The 23,370-nt window shown below is 44.5% G+C and overlaps 1 protein-coding gene across 5 annotated transcripts in view; it reads left to right on the plus strand.

Moving 5' to 3' along the window:
* LRRC56 (leucine rich repeat containing 56) overlaps window positions 1-23,370 on the plus strand; it is a 134,101-nt gene that overhangs the window by 32,662 nt on the left and 78,069 nt on the right. The window contains exons 1-4 of one of the 5 annotated variants that reach the window (XM_074954736.1): window positions 571-949; window positions 3,292-3,471; window positions 6,754-6,826; window positions 22,764-22,930. In XM_074954736.1, coding sequence (XP_074810837.1) covers window positions 22,775-22,930 — 156 coding nt within the window. In that variant the 5' untranslated portion in view covers window positions 571-949; window positions 3,292-3,471; window positions 6,754-6,826; window positions 22,764-22,774. Of the gene's footprint in view, window positions 1-570; window positions 950-3,291; window positions 3,472-6,753; window positions 6,827-22,763; window positions 22,931-23,370 lie in introns of those variants that run through there. The other 4 variants (XM_074954735.1, XM_074954737.1, XM_074954738.1 and 1 more) reach the window with 4 other exon arrangements.

Raw genomic sequence — 23,370 nt, forward strand, 5'->3', positions numbered from 1 at the left:
TGAGGCAATAAGCAGAAGGGTGTGTGGGAGCTGGGAACCAAAGATTACCATAGTAAGGCTAGGGCCTGCATAAACTGATGCAGGGAGAGGCAGAAGGGGACTGGCTGGGGTGGTAAAGAGGGAGCTGGAGCTTGGGTATGTGCGTGTGTATGTCTGGTGGGGAATGGAGCTGGAGGAGGCCTTCGCAAGGCTGGGGGTGGGAATGGATATGGGGATGCTGGGTCTGAGAGGACTGGATAGGGGAATAATGCAGAGATGGGGGCAGTGGGCATGCGCAGATGGAGAAGACCAGAAGAGAGGGGAGGACTGAGGGGGCTGGCAAGGTGTGTTGAAGAGGTAGATGCTGGCTGGACCCACAAGGAGGAGGGTGGGGAATTGTGTGGAGGTGACTAGGCAGAAGTGGGGGGAGGGGCCCTAGACGGGGCTGGAAAGTGAGGAGAGGGAGAGGTGGGTACATGGGCAGCGATGGGTAGGCAAAGGTGGGGGGGGCTAGTCCATTATTCCCCTCTGGAGCGCTAGTCTGGGGCTGGGGAGGAGACAAGCGCGGGGAGCATGTTCTCTAGGCGGAAGGCTGCTAGCGGCATGTCCCAAGGAGCTGGCAGGGGCCAGCGCGTCCCGGGCGCCGCCGAGGGAAACGCGCGCGCCGGCAGGCCCTACTCTCCGCGCTGCCCGGAGGGAGGGGCTGGGTCAAGTGACTAGAAGTCATGAATATTTAATGAGCATATTCAAATCGGCCAGTTGCCGGGGCAACCTGCGGCCTGGCCGTTACTGGTGGCTCACCCCGACCTGGAAGGCCGGAGAGAAGCGGAAAGGCTGCGGGCTGGCCTGCGTGGGGCGCCCCCAGCTCCTTCACTTCTGCCGGGGCAGAGGCTGAGTCTTTTTCCCGGTGGGGGGAGGGAGGTGTGCGGAGCTCCTTCCACCTGTGCTGGCAGCAGGCGATAAGCAGCAGGTAGGAGTCGTTGCCCCCCCCCTCCACCCCCCAGAGGCGGGCTGCCCCCCAGGGGCATGTTTGAACCGGAGGATGGGGGGAGACACAGCTGCCCTGGGGTGTGAGAAAGGGGAAACAGCAGGAGCGGCCTTCCCTGTGCCCGTCGCGCCCCCGGCCCAAGCAGGCACTGGGATAGGGGCTGCCACACATCAGCCCCTTCGTGCCTAGGTATGAAGAGGAGCTGCCCATCCTGCTTAAAAACCACGAGGAGCCCTTGTGGCACCTTCGAGGCTAACCCGTTTCTTCAGCTTTCGTGGGCTGTCCCCCACTTTAGCCCTCGAAAGCTTATGCCCAGATAAATGTGTTAGTCTCTAAGGTGCCAGGAGGACTCCTCCTGGTTTTTGCTGACACAGACTAACACGGCTAACCCCTCTGAAGCCCATCCTGGTGTTTGTGGGATCCTCCTCACTTTTGAGGGGTGACCTCCGTGTCCTTTCCCAGTCTGAGCAAACATGGTTCTGCCTTTGGGGTGCTGCATCCTGGCAGTGTAAAGTTAGTGACGTGCTAACACGTGCTAACAAAGTGGTGTCCGGCCATGGGACTGCGTAAATATCTTAGACGTGGTAGCCCTGCTGGTATGCTTAGCTTTCCACTACCCCTATCTTAATGATATGTCTCTGTGCTGCACATGGTGCAGGCTGCTATCTGCTTTCCAAGCCACTTGCTATAAAGTTCGTGTTTCTGAAAATCCCAATCCTGTGATTTTGAGACATCGCAGTTTGAACACAAAACAGGGAGCCGGAAATTCCTGGGTTCTAATCCTGGCTCTGCTTATTGTGTGACCCTAGGCGAGTCCCTCTGTCTTTTGTGCCTCTTTTTTCCTGATCTATAATATGCAGATGAGAACACTTGCTTACTTGATGGGGGTGTTCTGAAAATTATTTAATGTTTGTGTAGTTCTTGGAGAATAGAAAATGCTGTAAAGTGTAAAAGATGATTCATTATTATTATTTATTAGTAATCTATGCCCAGTTGAACAGGAGGCAGCAGGCACTGACTGGTACAGTTAAACTCATACAATTATCTGAAGAGACTGGGAACACTGATTTAGACAAGCCTTTCAGAAGAAGCAAAAATCTTTTTTAGTGAATATGTCTAATACATTCTAAGGTTTTAAGACCAAAGACAGTTTGTGTTCCTGTTCTAGAGCATCTACCGTACTGGAGGGAGAAAAATCCTTTATACAGAATGTTTGTTGTTCTCTGTTTGTTTCAGGGCTGACAATTAATCTGTTTGGTTTTTTTTTTAATTGCACATTTAAATTGTACAAGTGTGTGGAGCTTTGAGGGGAAGCATATTGAAATATAAATAACCTAGGCTAATCCCAAAATGTAGGGAATTATCCCTGATTATTTTAAGAGATGGGAATAATTTATTGTTCATAGTTTTTAGCTGGTTCTGAAATGGACAAAGACATTTATTTATTTATTTAGTAATTGAAGTGCTGGTCCTGTAGCGCATTAGGGGCCTGATCCTGCATAGGTGCTGTGCATCCTCATCTCCCATTGACCTTCATGGGAGTTCAGCACCATGCAGGATGTGCTTCTCACCTTACAAGATTGAGCCATAGTTTATTCAGGTGCAGTATGTTCCCAATGCACTACTGGGAGTGTGTTTGGGATGCCCCCTGTTCGAGGCAAGATGGTACATTGTGCAGGTGATGCCCATGATTTCCCACTAGAGAGTGCATGCTCCAGGGAACATGGCCAGCACTCAGCCATGAACCTTCTATGTAATACAGAAGGCCTCCATATTGTGTACCTATTTTGTGCAGTAATCGCCTGAATACTTTAGTTGTTTTCTTCATGAGAACAAATCTGACTGTTCTAATGTAAACATCTATTGCATTTCTCATTCTGACTGTTTTTTCCAGACAATACTTTCTGCAGTGAAAATGCAGTAAATGTTGACTTCAGCCTTTTATTCAATGCTAGGCTAAAACAAACACTTTTCTTACCACATTGAGTCAGTTTGCTTCTTATGGCCACAAAGACAACTATTGTTTCTGGTGTTCAGTAAATAACTGTTGCCGGGCACATGAGTTGTACTTTATTAAATCCTTTACCTTGTCCTGATTACTCCTGGAAGCTGCCTTCAGTCTTTATTTCTTTACGCAGTTCTAAGTTATATTCCATTAGGTACTGTCACATTTTTAGGACATACTGAGCACAGTCCTCTGCTATTGTGACTGATGAAGCAACAGTTTTCCTCCCATTTATTACAGAATACTCCAGCCTTTAGAGTCCACTTTCCTTTTTCTTTTCTTTTTATTGAAGACAAGCATCTTAATGTTGTTTTAATAGGACATGGAGCAAAGTCATGAGACACATGAGACACTGCACTAGAAGCCCATTTTCTATTAAAGACCAATGGAGATGTGACTAGTAAAAGAAAATTCCCATAAGAGGAGAGGGAGATGGATATGAGAAGAAGGCAGAACAACGGTGGATAGAAAAGAAAAGGTGAAAGATAACAGCTACGGGGTGAACGACTTCACTTTGTTTTTAAAAAATTTTTATAAAATACCCACAATGTTTCAGCTTCTTCATTTTTAAAAATCTTTTCTTCTATAACATGTGCTCTCTCTCTCTCTCCCCCATCCTCCATCCCCTCCTTCAAAAACCCCCCCAACCCTTGAAGGCTTTGCCTAATCAAGTACCTGGATAAGAAAGTAGTGTGCAGTCATGTCAGAGTTCAGGATTGTTGCAATCTAAAAGCTTTTCTGATGCTTGTGCTCTCCTCCTATGTTTGAGCTTTAGATAATATTCATTATTACCAGCAAGTCACTGAGGAAGAGCAAATAATGCATAGAACTAATAGCCTGAGGACTGGCTCTGGTATAAAGTGTGGTGGCTGTAAAGTGTATTCTTCAGCAATAGGATTGCATATATTCATGCTGCCGAAGACTGACATGTTGGAGGAGTAGTTGCTGATCATACGTTCCTCTGTAGCAGGAAGGAAGAACAGCAGTTTTCAGTGTAAGGATCTGGTGTCCTATTGAATTCATCTGTAACAAAATCTTTTGGTCTGTATCTTTCCACAGTGGAGTGTTCATGTGTCAGTGGAAAGAATAAAAAAAAGTCTATGATGTCAGCAAGCTGCCTTTCATGACACTGTGGGTCAGATTCAGTATGTGAGCTGTCTTTTGAGCAGATGTGAGTTTGGCTTTTCCAGGGTGGGTAACTACTTGTTCCACTGTCTAACTGAAACATATTTTGGGACAGAACTAGAATACAGCATCCAATCTTTTCAACCTGCAATAGTATAAAATTGTTAATGCCACAAAATAATATGAATAAAATTCCTCATCTTGGAGTTACTACATTTCATATTAGTGTGAAAGGTTTGATTTTTACTTCTGAGAATTATAGATATGATGTTCTTGAGTTAGAACATCCTTGAGCAACTCACCAAAATGAATTTAGAAGTATTCAGCTGACTTGAATTTGCTAGTAAAACTGAGTCCGGTTAGTGTTTTTGTTACCATTACGTGTTCACAGAACATGGTAACAAATCCACCAAGTAGTATTTGGTGATATTACATGGGCTACAAATAGTTGCCATTATACAAGTTGAAAGTTGATTTGCCATGGCAGGTATTGTGTAAAGGCTAACAGAACTGCATTAAAAATGGAAAATCATGGCTCAGGAGCTAAGCTTTTTTAAAGGGGCACTGTCTGATTAAAATTTGGATATTTTTAAAAAAACAGATGGCATTACTTGTATAACTAGTAACATCTCAGGTTACTAACACTGGAGGAATATTAAAAGGGTAACTTACTTTTCACTGTGTATCTGGTTTACTTCTTGCACTACATTGATCTTAGACCATTTTACTTTTGTTTATAGTTGGTTACTAATCCATTTCATGTCCTCCTTTTTATACAATACTGTTGCCGGCACCCAGTGCCAAGAGGCAAAACAACAGCAGGGGTTCGTTACCCGGTGTGCGTCACCCAATAATCACAACGGGATGGAGAAGCAGAAAAGTTTGTTTGCAGCTGCAAACAAAGTACAGGGAGAATAGAATCTCAAATCCTGCACACAGAGCAGGAAGTTACACAGGCTTTTATACATTTTTTTTTTTTTTAGCATATTTATTTAATAGCAAGTTGCCCTAAGTATCCATATAGCCAGCCAATTCAGTTACCAGCTAGTTCCCTTGTTCTCTGTATTATTTGTTAAACCATACATAAAGCTGCTTTATTCAGCATTGTTTTTCCATATTTGCCCTGTTTGGCCTTGTTTAGTTTCAGGCAGTTTGACTCTGCAACATATTGTTGCAGATCCTCAGCATAACTGCTGCGAGTGCCTCCAGGCGGGGGGGGGGTCAAGGACACTTGGGCGTAGTATGCATAGCTGCTGCAAGTGCCTCCAGGCGGGGAGGGGGCAAGGACGCCTGGGCCTAGTGCGAGGGGGCTTCATCGACACTCATGGTCTTCCATCCCCTCGAGTTACCTAGTGGCCATGCCCCAGTGTCCCCAACAATACCAGTAAACTGTAGTGTTTGGATTGAAAAGAGAAACATTTTGTTTGATTATTGTGTATACAATACCTACATTGATTTGACAGTGTTCCTTTAAATTTAACTGTTTTTCTTTGCCAATTTTTGGGAGCATTTTGTACCCAAATGTGCTCCTGAGCTGTTTTCTGTTCCCTGATATTTTCCTTTGACTTCTGCTAGACCTGGGTTTCTTTACCAGAAAACTTGGTCTGAGCACAGCACTGGAAGCGAGGACATTTTATGATCTAATCTCAACACTGAAAGTGACTCCTTTTGTGACCATGGCCACAACTCATATGACCTCTCTTCAGTGGTGGATTTAGAGTTAGTGGGGCCCTGTGCTCAGCTTCATTTTTGGGGCCCCTCCTTGGGACCCAGCCAAGAAAAAGAACATTCTCTCTTATCTCCCTCTGCCCCCATTTTTCATTCTTTTTTTTTCTTCATCCTCCTCCTATAAGTAATAGGAAGTAAATGAAAATAAAGTGAGGTACCTTGATTGTTTTTTACAGTCTAACTTATTTTTCCACAGACCACTTGAAAATTGCTGCGGGTCTCGGCAGACCACTTAATGATCTTTCCAAATATTGTTTGTACCATTAGATAACTATTATAAAGCGCTTTGGATAAGAGAGCTTTATTTAAAGAAATATAAAAAAACATTGGGATCTGGGGTCTGGCCAGGACTTAGGGTGCAGGAGGGGGCTCGGGGTTGGGGATACAGGGACTGGGAGGAAGTTAGAGTGCAGGAGCAGGCTGAGGGTTGGGATGCAGGGTCTGGCCAGGAATTAGGGTGCGGGACGGGGCTCAGGGCTGGGGCAGGGGGTTGGGATGTGGAGCGCTTACCTGGGGCAGCTCCCGTTTGGTGCGAGGGGTGCAGGTGGGGATGTGGGGGGTGCAGGAGTCAGGGTGGGTAGGGGGCTAAGGGGTGTTGGGGGGTGCAGGAGCCAGGGAGGGCAGGGGGCTGAGGGGGGGTTGAGAGGGGTGCAGGAGTCAGGGCTGGGAGTGTGAGGGGGATACAGGAGTCAGGGCAGGGGGCTAGGGGTGTGGGCTGGGGTCGTGGGGGTGCTCCCAGCCCCCTGCCCCGAGCAGCTCACAGCAGGGGGTAAGGGGGGGTATGTGTCAGGGAAGTGCGGGGGCCCCGCCTTTGCTCCGTCCTGCCCCAATTCCACCCCCTTCCCCAAGGCCCCACTGTGAGCTGCTTAAATGTTACTTTCTTTTCTAGAATATGGGCAAATCGTAATTTTTGTATATTATTTTTCAGACTACATGCTGAGGAAGCAACCCTTTTGTTCCCAGTTGTTAAATCTGCTGTGTAAGAGGAGAGACCCCTGGAGGTAACTAACTTCTTTTTAGCAGTATACAAAGATTTGAACATGGAATAGGGATAGAAATGGGATGTGCTACGGTGTTCTGGTGCATTCAGCACTATCCTGTCTCAGTTCTGCAGTCCAGTCCTAGCATTAGAGTCTCAGATCTTAGATTTTGTGTTTTAAGTCTCCTAAGCAAAACCAAGTCTAAGTCTACATGGAAATGAGGTCAGAGACAACTTTAACTTCAACTTCAGTTAGACCTATGAGACTTTATGCTAACTTGGCATGGCTGATTAGGAAAAGGGAGACCTTCAGACTTCTTTCTGATAGAGCTACTGTGAAGAAGGAATATAAAGCATTGGTAACTCACAGGGATGGCTTTTTATATTCTAAATGATTAAGGCCACATTTAGGCAAAACTTTACTCACATGCTTAACTTTACTTATAGTGAGTAGTGGGACTATTCACTGTAAGTAAAGTTAAGCATGTGAGTAAAGTTCAACGTGTGAATAAGCTTTTGTAGGATCAGGGCCTAAAACCGAATGTTGAGCTGTGTCTTCTTCTGTATTTGGAAAGTGTTTAGTACGACGGGTGCTACCGCACCTTTAATAATACTTCAGTACATAAGGGTAGACTGAGAATATTAGGTAAACTGAGAAATTAGTACTTGGTTATTGTCCCTTAAATGTCACAGAAGATCCAATGTATATTGAGAGAACTTGCAGAATGCTGAACTGTAGATCAAATCTTTACTCAGCTCAAGAGAATACAATTATCTGTAGACTCCATCCATTGGAGAGGATTTTGGAGCTGGAGTGTAAAAAGAAGGATATTAAGTACTCCCAGGCAAAAGACTTCATTACATTGGAGTTAAGGCTAAAATTAATACCTATATCTTGGGGATGGGTGGGAGGAGTACGGTTGAAATTTAGATATACTAACTTCTTTTAAAAAAAATTTTTTAAATAAAATTAAGGTTCCTCCGCAACTTTAATTATTTCCCCAATATTGTGCTCCCTGGGGTATCCTCCATGTAAGGCTACCATGTGTTTTTGATAAACACAACTAGCTGCCATCTTAATTTCTGTATCATCATCATCCATGATGATAGGGAGAATTTAAACACTGTGGCCCTGATTCTCTACTACATCCAAGCTGTGCTCAGATGTAGTGAAGAGTAGCAGCCATGGGAAGCCAATTATAGCTCCCTGATCCTTGATTGCCTGGTGGAAGTTAGAACAGGAAGGGGTGGGCAGTGCTGACTTCCACCACTAGTGTAAGGTCTTACACCAGTGAAGGATCAGAAGTAGAAGAGCTCTGCTTCACCACAACCCCTGCTGTCCACATCATGCTCCCAGTAAGCCTCTCTCCTTTCCTTATGTTAGGTGTGGGAAGAGGCTGGTGCAGAAGCAAGCAGAGCCACCTCTGCCAGATTTCTGCCACCAGAGGGTCTCCCTATGCAAGAGTAATTCTCTACCAGCACTCTCCATCCATTGCTAAAGTTTAGAAGTGTGAGCAACAAGAGTGATGTAGTGGTGGGAGTCTGCTATAGACCACCGGACCAGGGGGATGAGGTGGATGAGGCTTTCTTCCGGCAACTCGCAGAAGCTACTAGATCGCACGCCCTGGTTCTCATGGGTGACTTTAATTTTCCTGATATCCGCTGGGAGAGCAATACAGCAGTGCATAGACAATCCAGGAAGTTTTTGGAAAACGTAGGGGACAATTTCCTGGTGCAAGTGCTAGAGGAGCCAACTGGGGGGGAGCTTTTCTTGACCTGCTGCTCACAAACCGGGAAGAATTAGTGGGGGAAGCAAAGTGGATGGGAATCTGGGGGGCAGTGACCATGAGTTGGTTGAGTTCAGGATCCTGACGCAGGGAAGAAAGGTAAGCAGCAGGATACGGACCCTGGACTTCAGCAAAGCAGACTTCGACTCCCTCAGGGAACGGATGGGTAGGATCCCCTGGGGGACTAACATGAAGGGGAAAGGAGTCCAGGAGAGCTGGCTGTATTTCAAGGAATCCCTGTTGAGGTTACAGGGACAAACCATCCCGATGAGTCGAAAGAATAGTAAATATGGCAGGCGACCAGCTTGGCTTAACGGTGAAATCCTAGCGGATCTTAAACATAAAAAAGAAGCTTACAAGAAGTGGAAGGTTGGACATATGACCAGGGATGAGTATAAAAATATTGCTCGGGCATGTAGGAATGAAATCAGGAGGGCCAAATCGCACCTGGAGCTGCAGCTAGCAAGAGATGTCAAGAGTAACAAGAAGGGTTTCTTCAGGTATGTTGGCAACAAGAAGAAAGCCAAGGAAAGTGTGGGCCCCTTACTGAATGAGGGAGGCAACCTAGTGACAGAGGATGTGGAAAAAGCTAATGTACTCAATGCTTTTTTTGCCTCTGTCTTCACGAACAAGGTCAGCTCCCAGACTGCTGCGCTGGGCATCGCAACATGGGGAGTAGATGGCCAGCCCTCTGTGGAGAAAGAGGTGGTTAGGGACTATTTAGAAAAGCTGGACGTGCACAAGTCCATGGGGCCGGACGAGTTGCATCCGAGAGTGCTAAAGGAATTGGCGGCTGTGATTGCAGAGCCATTGGCCATTATCTTTGAAAACTCGTGGCGAACGGGGGAAGTCCCAGATGACTGGAAAAAGACTAATGTAGTGCCAATCTTTAAAAAAGGGAAGAAGGAGGATTTTTGGGAACTACAGGCCAGTCAGCCTCACCTCAGTCCCTGGAAAAATCATGGAGCAGGTCCTCAAAGAATCAATCCTGAAGCACTTACATGAGAGGAAAGTGATCAGGAACAGTCAGCATGGATTCACCAAGGGAAGGTCATGCCTGACTAATCTAATCGCCTTCTATGATGAGATTACTGATTCTGTGAATGAAGGGAAAGCAGTGGACGTATTGTTTCTTGACTTTAGCAAAGCTTTTGACACAGTCTCCCACAGTATTCTTGTCAGCAAGTTAAAGAAGTATGGGCTGGATGAATGCACTATAAGGTGGGTAGAAAGTTGGCTAGATTGTCGGGCTCAACGGGTAGTGATCAATGGCTCCATGTCTAGTTGGCAGCCGGTGTCCAGTGGAGTGCCCCAGGGGTCGGTCCTGGGGCCGGTTTTGTTCAATATCTTCATAAATGATCTGGAGGATGGTGTGGATTGCACCCTCAGCAAATTTGCGGATGATACTAAACTGGGAGGAGTGGTAGATACGCTGGAGGGCAGGGATAGGATACAGAAGGACCTAGACAAATTGGAGGATTGGGCCAAAAGAAATCTGATGAGGTTCAATAAGGATAAGTGTAGGGTCCTGCACTTAGGATGGAAGAACCCAATGCACCGCTACAGACTAGGGACCGAATGGCTAGGCAGCAGTTCTGCGGAAAAGGACCTAGGGGTGACAGTGGACGAGAAGCTGGATATGAGTCAGCAGCGTGCCCTTGTTGCCAAGAAGGCCAATGGCATTTTGGGATGTATAAGTAGGGGCATAGCGAGCAGATCGAGGGACGTGATCGTTCCCCTCTATTCGACATTGGTGAGGCCTCATCTGGAGTACTGTGTCCAGTTTTGGGCCCCACACTACAAGAAGGATGTGGATAAATTGGAGAGAGTCCAGCGAAGGGCAACAAAAATGATTAGGGGTCTGGAACACATGACTTATGAGGAGAGGCTGGGGGAACTGGGATTGTTTAGTCTGCAGAAGAGAAGAATGAGGGGGGATTTGATAGCTACTTTCAACTACCTGAGAGGTGGTTCCAGAGAGGATGGTTCTAGACTATTCTCAGTGGTAGAAGAGGACAGGACAAGGAGTAATGGTCTCAAGTTGCAGTGGGGGAGGTTTAGGTTGGATATTAGGAAAAACTTTTTCACCAAGAGGGTGGTGAAACACTGGAATGCGTTACCTAGGGAGGTGGTGGAATCTCCTTCCCTAGAAGTTTTTAAGGTCAGGCTTGACAAAGCCCTGGGTGGGATGATTTAATTGGGGATTGGCCCTGCTTTGAGCAGGGGGTTGGACTAGATGACCTCCTGAGGTCCCTTCCAACCCTGATATTCTATGATTCTCTCTGGCCACTTCGTGCCACAGGAGCCAGTGAATCTAGCTCTGTATCCTTTGGTGGTTTGTAGCCACAGATTAATTTGTGGATTTATATTCACTGACATCCTCTGTGGTATACATAGCTGTGCATAACTAGTATTCTACCTCCACTGCTAACAATGAAGGCTGCTAACAATAAAGACTGTAACAATTGATTCAACTTTGATTTACTGTTTCACTGATTCCTAATAGCACATATAATGGAGAAAGAACAACATTTGGCAACTAATCACAGAATTATTTAACTTAGAGGCATTTCCAGCACATATGATAAAAATTTCTCACTTTCATCAGAGATCTGGCAAAGTATTATACATCTTGCTCTTTATACATGCAATATGTGTGTGTGTGCAGGCTTTGCATTATATGGGCACTTAAAAGCCACAAACTTCTGTTTTATACTTATATATAATATAAACTTGTGGTTTTAAAATACACTGCTTTTTTATTTATCTATATTACATTTTGTAAGAAAATGAAACGAAGCTTTCATCTCCAAGTTGCTGTTTCAAATCCAATCTGGGTTTATAGCGTGGGCCTGCTGCACAGAAGTGAATTTCACTCTGAATAAGCATAAAGACTGAAGACGCCTCTCACTCAGGGTGAAATTCACCCCTACACAGAGGGCTGGCATAAAGCCTATGCACCACTTACTACCTGTTTTTAGAGTTTAAGTGGAACTTAAGTGGGGCATAGGCCTTGTGAATTTCACCCCAGTGGCATCTCTAGGTCAGGGTTTATGCACACTGCTAAAAGCTGTGAGGCAGCTTTTGTTGTGGCTAAATAGAGGACTTGGTACCTTTCACAAGCAGTAAATTCACGCAGGAAGAATGTAAACAATGGGCCAAATCAGATTTTCTACCATGAGTGAATTTGGCCCAACGAATTCAAACTCCAATTCAGCAAAGCACTTAGATACATACTTAATTTAAAACATGGGCTTAATTCCCATTGACGTCAGTTGGACTGTGCTTAAAGTTAAGTATGTGCTTCAGTGGTTTGCTGAATCGAGCCTTCATATGGTTGTAGAGTGAGGAGGGCTTGATTCCGATCCCAGTTACACCTGTGTAAATTGGATATGACTACATTAAAGCCACTGGGTTTTCAATGCTGTAGGCAAGAGGAGAATCAGGGCCTGATAGTCCAATTTTTTTTATGAAAACAAGAGACGTGTCAGGGAATATGTGAATGGAATGATTATTAATGCTTTATACAGTGATTGCTCTTAGCCCTTTACAATTTTGTCTTTGAAAACAAGATAGCATTACTGCAGTGTTCACTTCTTTCCCCGTACTTAAGAATAACAAAAGATTAATGCAGTAACATCTAGTTATCCAAGGTAAAAAGCTGTTGAGGGTGACTGCTATATATAAAAAACATATTTTTAACTTTTTTTATTACACCTGCTAAAATAGAGTAGTGTAGGATGCTGCATATTACATAAATGTTGCAGGGAATTGTTTTTCCCCTTTAGGGATTGATTAAAGTAACGGTAGTTTCCTGATGACATCGTAGCAGATTCCAGCTGCCCAAACAGTCATTTTCCAGAAGAGGTTATCTGCAGTGCACTTACACAGAATTACACTTAAAAGGGCACTTACAGTTCCCTTAGGACTTTTAAACGTAACTCAGAGTTGAATCCTTGGTAAACATAGAATTCTTTGTTTTCATTTAGTGACGATGGTAATGCTGGGAGCCCAGCCATGGCTTGTGATTCTGCAGTTAAATGAATAATTACATAATCATGGACTGCAGGAAAAATTAAATACTCCAATGGACGTTCCATGTATTGAGAAGACAGCAGTATGTTTTGTATAGAGAATTTTCAGACCTGCAGCATAGGAAGAAGATACTATGGAACTCCAGTGCCATACCTGAAATTAGACTCATTGCTGCGCAGAGTAACTTTTTGAAGGCATGAGCAGCCAAAAAGCAGAAAAGGCTGCTTCTTCAGCAGCTGGCTAGGAGATCAGGACTGTGCTTGTTATGGGGTGCTGACTGATTTCTTTGCTTGCTGGGGTAGCTAAGGAAGAGCCTGAAGAGGTGAGAAGAGAGGCTTAATCAGGAGATGGGAGGGAAAGAAATGGTGGAAGCACAAGGAGGGATGTGACTGACAGCAGAGAGATGGAAACCAAGTTTTTTTGGCTCCCATTCTTTAGATAAGAACCATAGGGACTATATCACTAGTCCAGAAGGCACTAAAAGCTAACCAAAGGTTTGTCACTCAGGGCTGTCTCAGTATTTCAGTGGCGTTTGGTGGCTCATGTGGTGACACCAGCGCAATGTATACTGAGGAGTTACTTACAACAGAAGATAGCAACAGTGACATTGAGGGACTTGCAAATGGTAAAACTTCCAATCCCGGTGTGCTGTGTCCTCCTCTTCCCTTGGGACATTTGGGGCATTCAGCTGTATTTATTTTTATATTTGCTAGGACAGCTTTAATATGTGGATTTATAAATTTTCCTGGCATAAAGCTGGATCAGTCTGTGTAGATATTGTTTTTAAAAACAACAGCCTATTTACATTATGTAGACAAGAGCTTTTGCTAATACTTTGATGTATGAGCTTAGAAGTGTTAAGGGCTAGGCACAGTCCAAAGGGTCTTTCCCAGGTTTCAGAGGAAAAAAAGCGGGGGGAGGGGAGGTGGGAATTAATGTAGAGGCATATGCTTCTAGTAACTGCCATGGTTGAAATGCATATTTATATATATTTAATGAAGAATGCACTACATCATCCTGAACTCTCATATAAATCTTTTTAGAAAGACAGCAAAGTCTTGGAGCTTCACGAGCTTGCCAGGACCTAATCACATCAATTTACTAGGAAGAAATTGGCAGAGAAGAGTTAATTAGTCTGTTCTACAGGGAGTTCTAATAACACAATAGTCCAAGGACAATTTTGATAATAATCCTTATCATTTATATTCTGTAGAACCTTACATGTTCAAAATTTTGTACAAGTCATCTTCACAACACACCTATAGCGAATGTAGGTAGGGTCAGTATTATCACCCCCATTTTAAAATGTGATGTGATTTTTAGAGGCTACGCAGTAAGTGTCTGGGAGATTAGAACTCCATGCCCTAACCATTGACTTCAGTGGGGCTAGTCATGTGCTTAAGTCCCTTGCTGAATAAAGGCCTGTGTCCCCAATTCTGCAATCACTGATGCATATTCTTAATATGGCATGTATTCAGGTGAGTAGTCCCACTGAGGTCAGTAGGACTACTCATAACGTGGATTTCCTGGGTTTTTTTTAATGATTGGGCTGAGGGTGGTTATACTTGAGCTACCTTACCTGTTTCAGAATTTAATGTTATTGTGTAGGATATGGTAGAGCCAAGGAAAGCCTGCAATGTGTAAGGAGTTCAGCAGCCAGTCTGTGCTGAGAGTAGAGGAGAACCCTAGGGAAGCTTTAGAATATCAATAGGGTTATGCTTAGTGCAGATAATAGGGTTATGCTTAGTGTACCCTAGGGCAGATGCTTAGTGACTTTTGCTGTTGCTGGTGGCTACTGTCTTCCCACAATTGACCTGTACACAAAGTAGCACATGAGCATGTGCTCACAGAAGACATAGATTCCATGACTTTACATCATTTTCTTTAGCCTAATTTTTTTCCCTTGCTTCTCACCTGGACAAAGGAAGTTCTGTTACCATATACTGCATATATCTCCTGTGGGTGCGGTAGTTTTGCCAGCTATCCCAGCACATATTTCTGGGATAACTGGATTTTTGTTTGAACAGTATACTTTACCTTTAGGATTCATAGAATCATAGAATATCAGGGTTGGAAGGGACCTCAGCAGGTCATCTAGTCCAACCCCCTGCTCAAAGCAGGACCAATCCCCAATTAAATCATCCCACCCAGGGCTTTGTCAAGCCTGACCTTAAAAACTTCTAAGGAAGGAGATTCTACCACCTCCCTAGGTAACGCATTCCAGTGTTTCACCACCCTCCTAGTGAAAAAGTTTTTCCTAATATCCAACCTAAACCTCCCCCACTGCAACTTCAGACCATTACTCCTTGTCCTGTCATCTTCTACCACTGAGAATAGTCTAGAACCATCCTCTTTGGAACCACCTCTCAGGTAGTTGAAAGCAGCTATCAAATCCCCCCTCATTCTTCTCTTCTGCAGACTAAACAATCCCAGTTCCCTCAGCCTCTCCTCATAGGTCATGTGTTCCAGACCCCTAATCATTTTTGTTGCCCTTCGCTGGACTCTCTCCAATTTATCCACATCCTTCTTGTAGTGTGGGGCCCAAAACTGGACACAGTACTCCAGAAGAGGCCTCACCAACGTCGAATAGAGGGGAACGATCACGTCCCTCGATCTGCTCGCTATGCCCCTACTTATACATCCCAAAATGCCATTGGCCTTCTTGGCAACAAGGGCACGCTGCTGACTCATATCCAGCTTCTCATCCACTGTAACCCCTAGGTCCTTTTCCGCAGAACTACTGCCTAGCCATTTGGTCCCTAGTCTGTAGCTGTGCATTGGGTTCTTCCATCCTAAGTGCAGGACCCTGCACTTATCCTTATTGAACCTCATCAGGTTTCTTTTGGCCCAATCCTCCAATTTGTCTAGGTCCCTCTGTATCCTATCTCTGCCCTCCAACGTATCTACCACTCCTCCCAGTTTAGTATCATCCGCAAATTTGCTAAAAGTGCAATCCACACCGTCCTCCAGATCATTTATGAAGATATTGAACAAAACCGGCCCCAGGACTGACCCCTGGGGCACTCCACTTGACACCGACTGCCAACTAGACATGGAGCCATTGATCACTACCCGTTGAACCCGACAATCTAGCCAACTTTCTACCCACCTTATAGTACATTCATCCAGCCCATACTTCTTTAACTTGCTGACAAGAATACTGTGGGAGACTGTGTCAAAAGCTTTGCTAAAGTCAAGAAACAATACGTCCACTGCTTTCCCTTCATCCACAGAATCAGTAATCTCATCATAGAAGGCGATTAGATTAGTCAGGCATGACCTTCCCTTGGTGAATCCATGCTGACTGTTCCTGATCACTTTCCTCTCGTGTAAGTGCTTCAGGATTGATTCCTTGAGGACCTGCTCCATGATTTTTCCGGGGACTGAGGTGAGGCTGACCGGCCTGTAGTTCCAAGGATCCTCCTTCTTCCCTTTTTTAAAGATTGGCACTACATTAGCCTTTTTCCAGTCATCTGGGACTTCCCCCGTTCGCCACGAGTTTTCAAAGATAATGGCCAATGGCTCTGCAATCACAGCCGCCAATTCCTTTAGCACTCTCGGATGCAACTCGTCCGGCCCCATGGACTTGTGCACGTCCAGCTTTTCTAAATAGTCCCTAACCACCTCTTTCTCCACAGAGGGCTGGCCATCTACTCCCCATGTTGCGATGCCCAGCGCAGCAGTCTGGGAGCTGTCCTTGTTACTGAAGACAGAGGCAAAAAAAGCATTGAGCACATTAGCTTTTTCCACATCCTCTGTCACTAGGTTGCCTCCCTCATTCAGTAAGGGGCCCACACTTTCCTTGGCTTTCTTCTTGTTGCCAACATACCTGAAGAAACCCTTCTTGTTACTCTTGACATCTCTTGCTAGCTGCAGCTCCAGGTGCGATTTGGCCCCCTGATTTCATTCCTACATGCCCGAGCAATATTTTTATACTCATCCCTGGTCATATGTCCAACCTTCCACTTCTTGTAAGCTTCTTTTTTATGTTTAAGATCCGCTAGGATTTCACCGTTAAGCCAAGCTGGTCGCCTGCCATATTTACTATTCTTTCGACTCATCGGGATGGTTTGTCCCTGTAACCTCAACAGGGATTCCTTGAAATACAGCCAGCTCTCCTGGACTCCTTTCCCCTTCATGTTAGTCCCCCAGGGGATCTTACCCATCTGCTCCCTGAGGGAGTCGAAGTCTGCTTTCCTGAAGTCCAGGGTCCGTATCCTGCTGCTTACCTTTCTTCCCTGCGTCAGGATCCTGTACTCGACCATCTCATGGTCACTGCCTCCCAGATTCCCATCCACTTTTGCTTCCCCCACTAATTCTTCCCGGTTTGTGAGCAGCAGGTCAAGAAAAGCTCCCCCCCAGTTGGCTCCTCTAGCACTTGCACCAGGAAATTGTCCCCTACGCTTTCCAAAAACTTCCTGGATTGTCTATGCACCGCTGTATTGCTCTCCCAGCGGATATCAGGAAAATTAAAGTCACCCATGAGAACCAGGGCGTGCGATCTAGTAACTTCTGCGAGTTGCCGGAAGAAAGCCTCATCCACCTCATCCCCCTGATCCGGTGGTCTATAGCAGACTCCCACCACTACATCACTCTTGTTGCTCACACTTCTAAACTTAATCCAGAGACACTCAGGTTTTTCTGCAGTTTCGTACCGGAGCTCTGAGCAGTCATACTGCTCCCTTACATACAGTGCTACTCCCCCACCTTTTCTGCCCTGCCTGTCCTTCCTGAACAGTTTATAACCATCCATGACAGTACTCCAGTCATGTGAGTTATCCCACCAAGTCTCTGTTATTCCAATCACGTCATAATTCCCTGACATCACCAGGACCTCCAGTTCTCCCTGCTTGTTTCCAAGGCTTTGTGCATTCGTATATAAGCACTTGAGAGAACCTGCTGATCGCCCCTCATTCTCAGTATGAGGCAGGAGCCCTCCCCTCACAGACGTTCCTGCTTGTGCTTCCTCCCGGTATCCCGTTTTCCCACTTACCTCAGGGCTTTGGTCTCCTTCCCCCGGTGAACCTAGTTTAAAGCCCTCCTTACTAGGTTAGCCAGCCTGCTCGCAAAGATGCTCTTCCCTCTCTTCGTAAGATGGAGCCCGTCTCTGCCCAGCACTCCTCCTTCATGGAACACCATCCCATGGTCAAAGAATCCAAAACCTTCTCTCCGACACCACCTGCGTAGCCATTCGTTGACTTCCACGATTCGACGGTCCCTGCCCTGGCCTTTTCCTTCCACGGGGAGGATGGACGAGAACACCACTTGCGCCTCAAACTCCTTTATCCTTCTTCCCAGAGCCACATAGTCCGCAGTGATCCGCTCAAGGTCATTCTTGGCAGTATCATTGGTGCCCACGTGGAGAAGCAGGAAGGGGTAGCGATCCGAGGGCTTGATGAGTCTCGGCAGTTTCTCCGTCACATCGTGAATCTTAGCCCCTGGCAAGCAGCAGACTTCTCGAGATTGAGATTCCTGTATCACTGTCTTGTATTTCTCATTTTGGATATTATTCCTCAAAGTTCTGTCTCCTCTTGAGCAAGTTTTAACATGGTCAAAGTGCACCCTAGAAGACTGATATTGTTTACAGACAACAACTCGGTTTCAACACAGACAATTTATCATGAAAATATTGTTCCCTTTACTACTCCAGTAGTTATGAGTAACAGATCAATAGCAGGAAGTACAGAATTGGGAGCATCACTTCAGATATTAAACCACAAATTGATCTGCTTGTCAAACCTTAAGTAAGTGCTGCATCAACACATGTGCCAGAGATGGGAGGACATTTTGAAATGTTGTAGCGATGGACTGAAACAGTGAGATAAATTATTTCTTTTATGTAAGTGGGTTAACTCTTTAGTGCCAGTGTCTGCACACTCCTGCTATTAGCACAGTTGCATTTTGCACTGATGGATCACATCAATAATTCAAGACTCTCAATCTACACAGCTCCAGAAAAACACACTGAATGTATACAGCAGGCAAATCTCTCACCTGATGGTGATATCTTTGCTAGAATTAAAAGGAACTATAAACCTTTATGAAGAATCTAACAAAACAGCCATACTTATTTATCTGTCATCCATGTGGTCATACAGCCATACAATGGACACTGTAATCCCAGTCAGACACTGGACAATCAATTCTCCAAGCAAAACTAGGCTTCCTTTGATTACTTTTGTCTTTTTATTTTAGTCTTCTGTTCTGCTTCATATCAGCAAGATCTGACTTTTTTGAACAACTGGGGACTAGTATTACCCAAAGTTTTGAATAAAGCTAATACTGTCTAGACAAATTGGACCAAATTCTTCCCAGCAATCTGCATAGGAGTATGCTGGAAAACCCACGCTCAACAAGTGACAAGAAGGATCAAAGCTGATTGAATTGATTTCTGGTGTATCTGAAACAGTGGTATAATGATACTTCACAAAACTTGGGTGATAGAAAACACAGGGGAGTGTTACCCGGCATGGCCTGGAAATCAGAGATCATGCTTCACACTCATGTCCATACTCCCTGGCCAAGGACAGACCATTAATATCTTCCTGTTCAGGTCTAATATGGGGTCTCACTCTCACATAGATTATTCTCGTACTTATTAGGAATAAATTCTCAATGGGTCTGCAAACCTGGTCATGGCAATAATATGGGTTTAATTTAATGCCTTCTGCAGCAATACAGGACATATGTCCATTTGGGAGCTGTTTATGTATGTTTTTATGTTCCAGCTGGAGTTTGACCCTAGGTTTTAAGTTAAAACTTGCCTTTCAGGATCGTTGGTATTCTCCTCCTCTGTAGGAACATGTAAGAAAGAGCCAACCATATAACAAAACCAAGACTTCGAGGTTATACTCTTGAGTCATGCAGGCTCTTTTTAAAAACCCAACCCTCTTTCTTTACAGGAAGGAAAGTATATTCATTGAAGCCCTAGCTGAAAAATTCAAGCCCTCACTGGATGGAGGTGGGTGGGGAAGGGTCTCCCCTCTGAACAGAACTTTGTAAAAGAATGATGTGTTAGTGAAAAAAATTACAATGGAAAAAATAAAATGGTAGGTCTTATGGGGAAAAAACAAAGTAATGAAAATATACAGGTTAGGAACTCAGGATTTTCAAAATACTTTCCCCACCCACTCCTTCATTTTAATGGGCAACTCTGATGTTTAGAAGCTACGAGCCTCATGGTTCAACTCAAGTGTAGTTTTATGATGCTTACGTATAAGCGGTTAAAAGTATAAAAAGCAATAAGTGGGTGCAGAGGAATCAGCTCTTTAATATTTTTAGGTATTACGTTATGTTATGGTTCAGAGCTAGTGAATTTGAAATGACAGAGTAGGCAGTTTTTTTCTATGGAATCATAGAAATTTAGAGCTGGAAGGGACCTAGAGAAGTCATCAAGTCCAGCCCCCTGCTCTGAGGCAGGGCCAAGTAAACCTAGACCAGTGGTGGGCGGCCTGCGGGCGGCACACGGTCCATCAGCATAATCCGCTGGCGGGCCACCAGACCGTTCGTTTACATTTGCATAGCCACCCGCAGCTCCCAGGGGCTGCGGTTCGCCATTCCCAGCCAATGGGAGCTGTGGGAAGCGGCGCGGGCCACAGGTTGCCCACCACTGACATAGACTATCCCTGACAGGTGTTTGTCCAACCTGCTCTTTAAAACCTCCAAAGCCAGAGATTTCACAACCTCCCTTGGAAGCATATTTCGGAGCTTAACTACCCCACTAGTTAGAAATGTTTTCCTAATGTCTAACAAAATCTCCCTTGCTGCAGATTAAGCTTATTTCTTCTTGTCCCACCTTCAGTGGCCATGGAGAACAGCTGATCACCATCCGCTTTATAACAGCTCTTAACATATTTGCAGACTGTTATTAGGTCTCCCAGTCTGGTCTTCTTTTCTTAAGACTAAACTTGTCCATTTTTTTTTTAAGCTTTCCTCATAGGTCAGATTTTCTAAAGCTTATGTCATTTTTGTTACTCTCCTTTGGACTCTCTCCAATTTGTCCACATCTTTCTTAAAGTGTGGTGCTCAGAACTGGGCACAGTACTCCAGCTGAGGCCTCACCTGTGCTGAGTACAGCGGGACAATTACTTTCCCTTGTCTTACATACATCACTCCTGTTAATAAACCCCAGAATGATAGTAGCCTTTTTTTTTTTTTTGCAACTGCACCATGTTGACGACTCTCATTCATTTTATGATCCACTATAAACCCCATATCCTTTTCAGAAGTATTACCACCTAGCCAGTCATTCCCCATTTTGTAGTTCTGTGTTTGATTTTTCTTCCTAAGTGAAGTACTTTGCCCCATTTTTATTGAATTTAATCTTGTTGAATTCAGACCAATTCTCCAATTTGTCAAGGTCCTTTTGAATCCTGTCTCCAAAGCACTTCAACCTCTCCCAGCCTGATGTCATCTGTAAATTTAATATGCTTACTCTCCACTCCATTATTCAAGTCACTAATGAAACTTGACCCAGGACTGGCCGTTTCAGGACTGCACTAGATACACCCTCCCAGTCTGACAGTGAATCATTGATAAACTATTGTTTGAGAACAGTCTTTCAACCAGTGGTGCACCCACCTTATAGTGAATTCATCTAAACCCCATTTCCCTAGTTTGCTTCTGAGAATGTAGCGTAAGACACTAATTCAGAGTGGCACCAGACCTGCCATAACAACAGATACAAAATCTGCAGCAATATTTCTACTCCTACAATGATCAATACCACCCACACTACACCTTTCAAGATCCATGGGTCCTATGCATGCCTATCACAATATGTGGTGTACCTCCTCCAGTGCACTAAATGCCTCAATAACAACACTGTGGGGAAATGAGAAAATCACTATGCTCCCAAATGAACTCACACAGAAAAATGATAAATGACCGGAACAAAAGTTCTCTGTAAGCCTGCACACACGCGCACACTCTGTTGACTTTGATATTTCAAAATCAATTGCTATAAGTTTTGTCCAGAGTAGTAGATCTGGGAACCAAATAATGGTCTGGTTCAGTATGAATTAATTTAGATAACTACTTCAATCCTATCCCCTTAAACGTTACCTTATTCCTCCCTTGAAACAGGTGTGATTTGTTTTGTTTATAAAAAAAAAAAGATAGTTTCCAGCAGTAGGAACTAGTCGACATGTTCTGACGGACATTAACAATTCATATCTCTTTCACATAGTACAGAACATCCTATACTGCAATCTATTTTGTCCATGGTTAAAGCTTAAGAAGTTGGAGAAAAGTAATTGTATGTTTTGGTACTTACACTGGCAGTATGAGCTTCTGTAAGTTCTTTTCTGTGTCATTTACAATCCTTAGAGGGGTTGGGTAAGGTGCAAGTGTGGCAGAGGGGGAAGTGGGCTATGGTGTTATTGGAAGAGGCAGATGAGTGTAATGAGAGGAGTGGGAGGGAAAACCTTTCACGTGAATATCCTAAGTTTATTATTGTTAAAGAACGTTTGTATATAGAGTATTGTGTTTTATATAGCTAGTAAAAGACAAAGTCCCTGCCCCCAAAAGCTTACAGTCTAAATTGATCATGGCAAGACAGGACTTGAGAGGAGATCACAAGAGGCTAAAGGAGGAGAGAGAAAATGAACATACAGAATAAGGTTGAAGTTGCTTGGGTATCATATTATGTATCCGTTTAGTTTCTATTTGTTTTTGATCATTTATAGCAGTGGTTCTCAAAGCCTCCACCGCTTGTTCAGGGAAAGCGCCTAGCAGGCCGGACCGGTTTGTTTACCTGCCACGTCCTAAGGTTCTGCCGATCGCGGCTCCCACTGGCCGCGGTTCGCCGCTCCAGGCCAGTGGGGGCTGTGGGAAGGGCAGCCAGCACGTCCCTTGGCCTGCGCCGCTTCCCGCATTCCCCATTGGCCTGGAGTGGCGAACCGCGGCCAGTAAGAGCCACAATCGGCTGAACCTGAGGACGCGGCAGGTAAATGAACCGGTCTGGCCCGCCAGGGGCTTTCCCTGAACAAGCGGCGGACCGGCTTTGAGAACCACTGATTTATAGCGCTTTGTGGAAATCCTGCCAGCTCCCAAGATAAGTCAAATTAACCTTTGCTAAGAGTATGCAGTAAATACTGAAAAAGAAAACTAGTTCTTGTTCTTGTTTTTATTGCTTAGGGCATATCGAAATGGAACTAAACTGGAACCTTGGCAGAGTCCTCCGTCCAGGCTCAGCCACAGTCCGGGTGACTGATTTGAGGTGGCAAGGTCTCCTGAATCCTAGCCCATTGGTTAAAGATGATGGAGAGCTACTTATGGATGAATACCTTTCCCCCAGTAAACTGGTGAGTGGCCTCTCATTTTTTTAATGCAGCTGTGAGGAGCACGCTAGCATATAGTCACATTATCCTTGCTTGTTAGCAGCTCTAATCAAGACTGCATAAATATGGAATAGCTGACAATTAGAATTTCATGTAAAGTGGCCTCTATCTTAAGATCATTTAACATATACATTTGTCTGTTTCATATACAGATAGGACCAATGTAGTTCCTTCCATGTTTGTTATCGACCTAGTGAGGTAGGCATAAAATAGTGCATGTAGCATAATCATATTTCAAAGCATATCTAATTAATTCTTTCCAAAGTGCATTGAGTTCTATCAGAACATCAGAAGAGGGATTTCTACATGGATTGTGTGCTGGAAATTGGAAGCATAATTAATCATTTAATTTTTATTCCTGAATAGAGTAAAATCATCCAAACGCCACTCTCACTTGCCTATAT

The sequence above is a fragment of the Natator depressus genome, chromosome 6 (assembly GCF_965152275.1).
Source record: "Natator depressus isolate rNatDep1 chromosome 6, rNatDep2.hap1, whole genome shotgun sequence".
In the NCBI taxonomy this organism is placed as follows: Eukaryota; Metazoa; Chordata; order Testudines; family Cheloniidae; genus Natator; species Natator depressus.